The 9,853-nt window shown below is 39.6% G+C and overlaps 1 protein-coding gene across 5 annotated transcripts in view; it reads right to left on the bottom strand.

Annotated features, from left to right (window-relative positions):
- The window catches only part of MCF2L (MCF.2 cell line derived transforming sequence like), a 270,182-nt gene that overhangs the window by 78,046 nt on the left and 182,283 nt on the right, over positions 1-9,853 (bottom strand). For all 5 annotated transcript variants that reach the window (XM_019524969.1, XM_019524968.1, XM_019524970.1 and 2 more), the window contains exons 5-8: positions 3,880-3,999; positions 3,375-3,491; positions 2,695-2,844; positions 1,793-1,917 (exon numbers count right to left, since the gene is read on the bottom strand). In XM_019524969.1, coding sequence (XP_019380514.1) covers positions 1,793-1,917; positions 2,695-2,844; positions 3,375-3,491; positions 3,880-3,999 — 512 coding nt within the window. The remainder of the gene's footprint in view (positions 1-1,792; positions 1,918-2,694; positions 2,845-3,374; positions 3,492-3,879; positions 4,000-9,853) is intronic.

The raw sequence follows: 9,853 nt of genomic DNA, 5'->3' as shown, positions 1-9,853 counted from the left end.
CACACACACACACACACACACACACACACGTTCCACTTTAAGCTACAGATATAGACTCTTCTCCCAGACAAGTATGCAGTAGTGTAATAAAACCCCCACTTCTTTCCTTTTGCAGACTTCAGTCATCTTTGAACCTGAGTTCTGAGACTATTTTACTTCTTTCTCTTCCCTACCTACATAAGCACCAATACTATATCCAAACATACACCACTACTGCACACCACAGTATCCGAGAATCTCCTTACAATGTAATGTTATTTATGATATTTTGCAGCTTAGGTCAGAGGAACACTCTCTTCACCTTTCAGTGTAAAAATTAACCTAGAATTTTGGAATGAAAAACACACAAAACATTTAGGAATTGAATTCAAAACAAAATAAGATTAATGCAGAAGAGGGACTTGTATGAACCCTAAAATCCACTCTGGCTTTTCAGTTATTATAGCTATTTGAGACATTTTTAAGCAGAAACAAGCAGCAAATGGCTTGCAAATAGCCAATAGCTATATTAGTGAAAATGAAGTTTCTTCCAAACTCTGCTCATTGAAATAGATGGCTCTTCTGAATAAAAAGTGTACTAACAATAATTGGAGCTAAAGCAAATATAAACACAGATGACAAAAGGGAGAAGAGGAAAAATCTTAATATCTATTACTTATTTCTGTGTTCATGTAACTGGCACCTAGCAATCTCTTAAGTACTGTTTCAGCATATACAAAAAGGCCAACATCTACACCGATAAAAATGTAAGCAGTGCTACAGACTCTTCCTGACCCCTGCATAAGGGAAAAAATAAACCTCCCTACCTCAAACACCCCCTACCAGGAAAGGGCCTGCATAAGGTTAGCTAATGTGGTATCTCATGCATTTGCTCTCATAAGTCCTAAAGCAGAAAGTCTTCCCTTGAAATTATTTTTACTCCCAGACAATTAGAAACTGATTTCAACTGTCAGATCTGAGCACAAGGACAGAGACAATTTCTGAACCAGTTAAGGCTTAAAGCTTCAGGTGCTTTGAAATCAAAACTCAATACCCTGATTTGTAAATCAGAGGATGCAAGAGAACAGAGCTAGTTCTCTGCTCTGCTTCACACATTTTTACAGAAACAATCATCCTGTTACATTCTGCCTTTGCTCAAGTTTCTCAGTTATCTTCTAGCTTGTCCCAAGCAGAGCATGTTACAATACTCCAAATCTGAAAGTGCCAAGGAAGTCAACTTCAAGAAATTTGCATCTGGCAGGAATGATGACAATCTCCTACCAGATGACAGAAAAATAAAAAGAAAAAAGAAAAAAAACTTTCTCCATTTCTGCCACTCCATGGAGGTATAGAAACTACTGGTGATTTAACTGGTCTCCTAGGTTCTTAGCAATAAAGGTTAACAAGTTCACTCAAAAGAAGGGATTGATAGGATTCCTATCTTTTCTCCAAAACACTCTCTCTGCCTTATTCAAGTTGAATGCCAGTCAGCCATTGTAGCAACCTTCTCTTTTGCTACCTAGAGCTGTCCAAGTCCAAGTCAGATGAACCAGACCCCGAGTGAGTGCCATAGATCTATTTTTGACATTGAAACAAATGTTTGTTCATAGGATGACTGCACAGCACAAAAGATAAAATTCTAAGGCCTACAACAGAGCCCTTGCAGCAGAAGGGCATTTGCCTGAACAGCACTGTCTGTTTACAATGGCAAGCCTTTTTTTCTGTTACCTGCCCAATGTTAAACACTAGAAGACAAAAAGGAAAGAAATTCACAGACAAATGGAATGAGTGGCAGGAATTGGTTTAATCTCACCTTTCCACTGTGGTTTGATTGTCAAGCTGATCTTGGTTCAGTTGGTAGTCAGGGTTTTCAGTCATTGGCTCTGTGATACTTGCAAGGATATCATGTCCCTGTTCTATTGCTAATCTCATGTCTTCCTGCAGAAGATAAAACACTCCCATAAAATATATCAGAGCAATCACAGAATTCACAAGAAACCCTGTAACAATGCAATGTTTTTTACAGAGAGATTAGTGAGAATCATTTAGTAATGTGATTAATAGCAATGCTTTAAAGCAAGGGTATCAAACTCATTCCACTCCCTGGGCAGATTTGGACTGTGGGGCTCTTCACATTGTAGATTTGAGTATGGCAGTAGCCGAGCATGCATTGGCATCCATGGGGGTTAATATGATCTTTACTCACCCTAATGCCCACATGTGTCCCCCCAAAGGGGGTCAGTATCCCAGATTTTGGTGGTAAGTCCATCCCTACCCACCATGCCCCCAAAGTCCTAGCTTTTTTACCAGCCCCACATGGCTGAGCCACAACTAGGCTATGTGGTTGACACTCCTGGTTTAAAGCAAATAAAGCTACAGGACTTTAAATATTTACACATTTTTAATGTATTTGCACATAAAAATAACATAAAAATATCACTGCTACATTTTGTTTATATAGCAATCCATGCCTAAAAAGATCATCCAAGTGTAGCGTCTTTCTTTGACCTTAAGGAGTATTCTTTTGCAAAGAATAAAGTTCCTTGTTTAACTTCAGACTTTCTTACAACTGTCTAGCTATACAAGAAGATCTTATATGCATCTATACATTTAAATTTAAAAATCCCTTCAATTTTTAGCTGTACTTGTATTGCTAGTTATAACTAAAACAATGTGCAGACTAAAAACACTGTTCCCTCCTTGCAACATGCTTACCTTCATTTTATCCTTCTTTTCTGTGTGTGTGGCAAGAAGGATGCTGGTTGACTGCACCTCATTTGGCAGTTCTGTCTCAGCCAGTTCAGTCCCAAAGGACTGAAGGGTTTGAGCTGTTTCCTTAACCATTAGGGCGAAATTTTCTATAGCCTTTGGGAACAGAAAAAAGTTAAAGAAATTTCACACTCTCTGAACACAAACTCCCACTGAAAAAAAAAAAAGATGCAAATGTTGTAAGATAACCATTAAAGCAGAGCAAAACTGACAGACTTCCAGAGATGAAAGATGGTCTATACAAAAGATTTTGCAAGCAACAGTTTTGTATACAAGCTACCTTCACCATCAGCTCCTTAACAGCATATTTTCTGTAGGACTACATCAGATACATTTCCCACATGTTTTTACAAACTGGTATCATTTTTTTAACTTTAGTTTTCTCTCTACTGAAGGAACAATAAACCTCCCCTCAACAATATTCTGCAGCTTTGTTGCTCCAAACCCCAAGAAAACCACTCCCAAACTTATTACTCATAATATTTCTCCAATATGACTAAGTTCCACTGGGACTCCTCACTCAGGCTATGTCAGTGCACATTAACTGGACTTTGTTTTTATAAATGATAGCATAAAACAGAAGGGTCCATTAAACTGAAAAAATAAAGCAACAACTGGAAACTTACAGTGCGATGAGACAGCCACCTGCTATGGGAATAATTTAGACTGCCACCGAGGTCTTCTGTTAGCTGCGATTTACTAACGTAACGCTGAAGTTCTGTTACTGAGCCCAACATTATGATCTGCAACAGCAAGAGCAGGATTAACATTACCAAACCAGTGACAAGGAATTTTGGGCTAAGTGCTTCATATCAGATTAGCTTCCACGTTGCTGGGTTTTTAGTTGTAGTAGTGTTGGTCTAAGGACATAGACAGGCAAGGCATTGTATCAGATTACCAATTTTGTTTACATAATTATTAAAATACTATTATTCGTCTGTGAGAAGGCTGATAGACATGTTTTCCTCAAAATTACAACACAGGACTAAATAATACCTATATTAAATTACACAGACCAAGTATTAAAATATTTTTATGCAAGTTTGTTCTTTTGACAAAGTGTTCTCAAGTTCCATATGAAGTCTTTTAATACATTCTTATGAACATAAGTTGAAGAAAAGGAATACTTACAGGTACCTTCATTTTAAATTCATCTCTGTTGAATCTGAAGGCAAGGTCGGTGAGAGTTCGGTGGAAAAATCCTGTTGGGCGTAGAACAAGGACTAGCTGCAGGTTTCCTGGGAAAGATGCCTGCAAATTATAATGAAGCCAGTTTGTCTTAGTTTCTGCATCTGGTTTCTACAGTTATAAGTAACCCAGTTTGAATCAGGATATAAGGAAGGCCTCTCAATGTTTCACCGAATAAAAACTCCAGGCCTCCAATTACTGTAGAAAGCCATTCTAATCTAATTATGATTTAACTATTTTTTGTGGATTGTAAAATGTTCCAGTGCTGTATTACATGGTTCACAATTACTGTTGATACTAGCTGTACTAAAATGTGGTAGTTCAAGAAGATAACATTGTTAAATATGAAGAGACAGCTTAATACAGTAGGGGCCAACAGTCTTTGCAGGTGTACCACAAATTAGCCCCACACTCTCCTTGAGTCTCTCTAAGATCCCTTTCCCCCACTTGCTGCTCTGCTTTCTACTCTGTACTCCCTGCCTGAGCTGCTGCTCTGATTTCTGCTCCCAGCCTGATCTCCTGTTGTCTTCTCCCTTATCTGTGGCTGTGCTGCTTATCTGCTCCCTGATTTGCTGTGTGTCACATACAGGCTGCCCATGCCACAGTGGTTCTCAAATCATGGGCTGCAGATTGTACTAAGCCCTTGGTTATAGCATTTGCCATTCAAAAATTTGATAAAGTACTTGATGGTCAGTGAGAAATTGAGGGCTGATACCAATCTGTGGGTCCAAAAAGTTAGTGAACCATTGCTTTAGTATGAATAAAACTTCCCTCTAAATTAAGGGAAGAAACAAAAAGTGATTTGATCATTTTTTCACAGAGAATATGGAGAAGTGCAAACCCAGATCATTCTAATTTCTTGCATCAACCATCAAATCATTCTTATCCTACTGCAGATTATAGGCCCTTTGTATCAACAAGAGAAGGTTTTGTCACTGTTTATGCCAGATTGATCCATAATTGCCAAATGCATGGAAAAAAATCCTATGAAAGCTAATTTTGCTTAAAAAAATAGGAAAAAAATCCATTTAAGTTACAATAATTTAACAAAAACAAAAAGGCTGAATAACTGTTTCATGTTAAGGAGTAAATTTAAATTGCTTTGGCTAAAACATGACTTTGCAGATGCACACAAAATGAAATTCTTGAAAGCCTAAACCCAAGAATGTTTTCAAGATGGGAACAGCAATGGCTTCTGTTTCAGACGGGAATTAGGAAGAAAATCAATGAAATAATGAATAAGCTTTTACATATTCTCTGTACAGAATTTAATTAATGCTTGATACCTTAATTTGAAGTCAGTTTTCTCTTTTTAATCATTATTAATCTAAAGGGTAAATATTATAGGAAAGAGGCATATTTTTTTCCTCCAGCCCAGGCAGTCTATCCAAAACAGCACTGCTATTCAGTCTGCAACTATTTACACTGAGGCAATGGACAGATGAACTGGCAAGCCTGTAGCCAGTCAAGCTGTCCTATTTCAAAAAACTGCTCCAAGTATATGATATAACACTGAAAGAAAATTTAGTCCCATTTGATTTGTGGCAAATTTATCATGCTTTCAAAATGCCTTCCTTGCAATGCAGTCTGCTTTTCTCTCACCTTTTCTATTGCACATCTCCATTTGTTTGCATACACATCTTTCCAGATTCATGCCTTGGGTTTCACTTTTCCATTGAGGTATCAAAGCTCTTAAGTAGTTTCCAGTCGAGTACTTGGCTTCATACAAGCCTACTTTTGTCCTCACATTTCCACTTCCTTCCATTTCTTACTTTACTTTGAATCACTAATGAGCATTAGGACAAGTTGTAAAACTGGAGAAGTGCTACAGTAAACAGTGCTGGTCAGGTGTCAGCTGTTCCCCCTTTTCTGAGCTCACATCATCACTATTAACATTAATGCCTTTTTTTAAAGCCCTAGTGACTTGCAGAGACAAGAATATGATCTAAGAGGAACTCCTGGAACACAGTTCAGTTTAAAAAGCCAGCCAATTTTACAATGTACAAAGAAAAAAAAAAGTACTGAAAAAAAAAAGTCACTTCATTCCAATTCAGCAGAACATTTGTTATAAAGCTCACCACATACTAAGCAGACCTAACAGACCACACAATGACTTCTTAAAAGCACTATGCCAAATTAAGCAGCACAAAAATAAATCGTCAATTATGTTAATATAGTTACTAAGCCACAAAATGAAGAATGCGAAGAACATCATTCTACGTTAAATGAACAATACAAGAGAGATGGAACAAAAATATAGGACAATTCTGGTTTACAAGGTTTGTACTCCAAAAGACAATTCAGTGCAATTTGAGGGCAGGATGGAACAGAGGCCCCTCACCTCCAGACCCAGCCCAGCTCCCACCAACAGCCCAGGCGGGGTAGCTAGTAGAGCTGTGCAAAATTTCTCTGGCAGTTTTGTTTCGATGCTGTTTCTACTTGTTTTGAGCTTGAAGCAGCAAAATCAAAATGAAACAGAGAGCTTTGAAGCAGCCTCAAAATGAAATAAGGCCAGTTGAAACATTTTGAATTTTGAAGCTCAAGCTGGGCTTGCCTGCAGGGAAACAGAAACTAAAGTAAGGAGAGGGAGGGGGAAGGAGCGCTCTCATTATTGACTGTGGAGCTGGCCAGTGACTGTCATCCTTCCCTGAGGTCCCTTCCAATCCCAGTGCTTTGGGGGAGGGATGGAAAAATTCCATAAAAAGCAGCATTTTTGACAGTCACATATGTCATGAGTTTTTCTTGTCAGCGCCAGAGGTGCAGGACCCCAGAAGCCCCTACACCTATCTCCTTGACAGCTGGCAGGCTTTGTGGCTGCAACAGGGCCTAGCAGGCCTGCAGCTTTCACTCCCCTGTGCCCCAAGACAGACACAGTCCCACAGCCACCCATGACATGAGTTTTGCCTTTCAGCAGCCTGAGGTGCAGGGCCCCAGAACCCCTGCACCTAGCTCCTTGACAGCTGGCAGGCTTCGTGGCCTCAGCAGGGGCTACCATCCCTGCAGTTTTCACCCTGCTGTGCCTTCACATACAGTGTCACCCATGTCACGAGTTTTGCTTGTCGGCAGCTTGAAGGGCAATTTCCCTGAAACTGCTGCACCTATTTCCTAGAAACATGGCAGGCATTGTGCCCTCAGAAGGGGCTACCATTCCTGCAAGTTTCATCCAAATCAGACAAGAAATAAAGTCTATAGTCTGTTTCAAGCTTCCCCATTATAGCCTATGGGCGAAACATTGAAACAGTGTTGGAACAGTGAAACTGTTACGACAAAACGAAATGGAACGACAGTTTTGAATCAAAACAAAATGCTGTTCCGTCAAAACGTACCAGTGCTGTTTCGCACAGCCCTAGTAGCTAGGAGGGGGGCTCCATTTTACACCCTCCCCTCCAGCTCCTGCCATGCAAAGCAGCCAGCAGCTCCTGATGTTCCCTCTCCCTCACTTGTCCTTCCCCACTGACAGGCCTAGAGACAGGGCTGAGGGTGGTGCTCTGTGTTAGCACCAGCCCCAAAGCACAAAAAATGAACCCTGGAGGAAACACAAATTCCCTAAGGCACTCTGCTTTAGAGTGCTTTAATCTAATACTCAGTTTGACCAGGGTTAATTTTTCACATGACTGGCCATTTTAAAAGCACTCTGCAGCCATGCACGTGTGTTATGTCATGGCTGTACAGCGATTTTAGGGGCCCAACTGTGTGAAGAATTGAACTTGTGTAAGCAAGCACCCCAAGGCTGGTTTATGCTTTTTCTTTCTTTTTACATTTATTCCTATGTTGCAAAACACTTTTGGCCAGAATACCCAAATATTTTTAATGTGAGAAAGTGAACATAAGGCAACCTGAAACTACATAAACCATTAACTTGCTACAATTACCCAACATGGTTCAATGGCATATTCTTTCTTAGGATTACTTGTTTACGGAGGTTTATCAGGAAGCTTGAGTTAAAATGGGTTGACAGGCAGGCATCATGAGTTGGAATCATCTTAAAGTAGCAGCGATACAGACATAATGCATAATTTACTTTTCACTGAAAGCTGAGATGTTGCGATTTACCTTCCATTCACAGTGCAGTGAGAGCATGCATCTGGGTAGTTAGTTCAGAGCAGTTGGCATGTTTTAAGCCCTTGAGACCTTTTACCTTATAGAAAATTGTTCATATGGCTGTGCCCAAGTACCCCTCAATGATAATGGCTTTATAAACATTTTCCCCATCTTTTCTCTCTTTTACATGTCAAAGATCCACATAAAAGAGAAAAAGACTGATTATATCAAGGAAATTGTGTCAGTGATTATGCCCAAAGTGATGTCAAATGCCTAATGCAAACAGGCTGAACAAAAGAGAATAGAGCTCATTCAATTTCTGTCCGTTATGGCAGTCTTAAGTATTACTTGTTACAAGAGTCTAAAAGTTGTTTAATATAATGTTTTTTTGGGTTTTTGTTTTGTTTTTGTTTTTACAATAAACATGTCTTGGAAAGAGAACAATGTTTTACACAAACAGAAATATCTCAAAACAGAAAATTAACCTGTCACAGTCCACTGATCCAATCAGTACCATTCCTATGAGATCACAGGGCTTATAAGGTACTAAATCCTGGATAAGTATAACCTTCTAACTCAGAGTATTCAAAGTAAAACTGCTGGGTTTGAAGACATGCTGCAAATAAAATAACTGAAGCACTCATCCCCACATTATTCCCACTTTTGCTAAAGTTAAACAACCTCAAAAGTAGTTTGGCTCATCTGTTAGCATGGCTGACTACACAACACCAACAATTAAGAGCATCTTAATCCATCTCCATCTGTCTAGGAAGCTTCACTTCCTTTTTCTGGACAAGGTCATGGGTCACAGAGCTACATGTCTGGATTACTGTAAATTACTTCATTTGAACCTGAATATGAAATAAATGTATAGGTTCCAAGTGGTACAACGTGACTACCTGTTTTTCTTCTCTGGTTTAGGCTATTATGAACATCTCTAACCTATAATATAGTCCTTCCATTGGCTTCTAACCTACTTTCATGGCCAGTTCATAGGAAAATAAGGCTGGAAGGGACCTCACAAGGTCATCCAGTTCAGCCCCCTACTCAAGGCAGGATCACCCCTAACTAAACAAAGCCAGCCAAGTGTCTAAACCTGCTTTTGAAAACTTCCAAGGACAAATTCCACAGCTTCTCTAGGTAATTTGTTCCACATTTGACCATCCTCAGTCAGAAAGTTCCTCCTCAACTCTAACCTAAATTTCCCCTGCTGAAGCGTAAGGCCATTGGCCCTAGTTTTGTCTACTATGGTCACAGAGAAAAGCCCGTCTCCAGCCTCTCTGTAATCATCCTTAGAGTATTTGAAGACTGTTATCAAATTCCCCCTCAGTCTTCTCTTCTCCAAACTAACTAACCCTAACACTTCCAGCCTTTCCTCATGAGTCTTGCTTCTCAGGCCCCTAAATTGAAGGTCTTGATCCTAATCATTGAAGCAATCAACAGATCGGATCCCTGCATACTGCATGGGATCCGAGGCTGCATACTGATCTGTGAACCACTAAAGACCACTCTACTCCTATTGGACAATTAAGCTCACAAAGTCCAGAAGAAAGGCATAAGAGCAGGGCATACAGAATACTTGGTTGAGAGGGGCAGGCTGTAAAACAAATTTACAGAGCAGATTCAATTAATTAAATCCCTCTTCACATTTAGAAATGCTGCAAAACATTACCATTTGATAGCCATTTTTCCAGCACAACCAGAATAGCATTCACGTCATTGGCCACTTCATCCAGCTCACCCATGAAAAAAGCAAACAAACAGAGAAAGCAAAGGCCCTAGCCAAAGTCATAGTCCTAAAAGCCAAAGAGAGAAGAGCCAGAGACTCAGCTTAATCCATTAGGGACATTACTGCTTTTTTTTTTTTTTTTTTTTT

Source organism: Gavialis gangeticus, unplaced genomic scaffold, assembly GCF_001723915.1.
Source record: "Gavialis gangeticus isolate Ggan-Ray unplaced genomic scaffold, GavGan_comp1, whole genome shotgun sequence".
Classification (NCBI taxonomy): Eukaryota; Metazoa; Chordata; order Crocodylia; family Gavialidae; genus Gavialis; species Gavialis gangeticus.
This window is presented reverse-complemented; position numbering and strand designations above follow the sequence as displayed.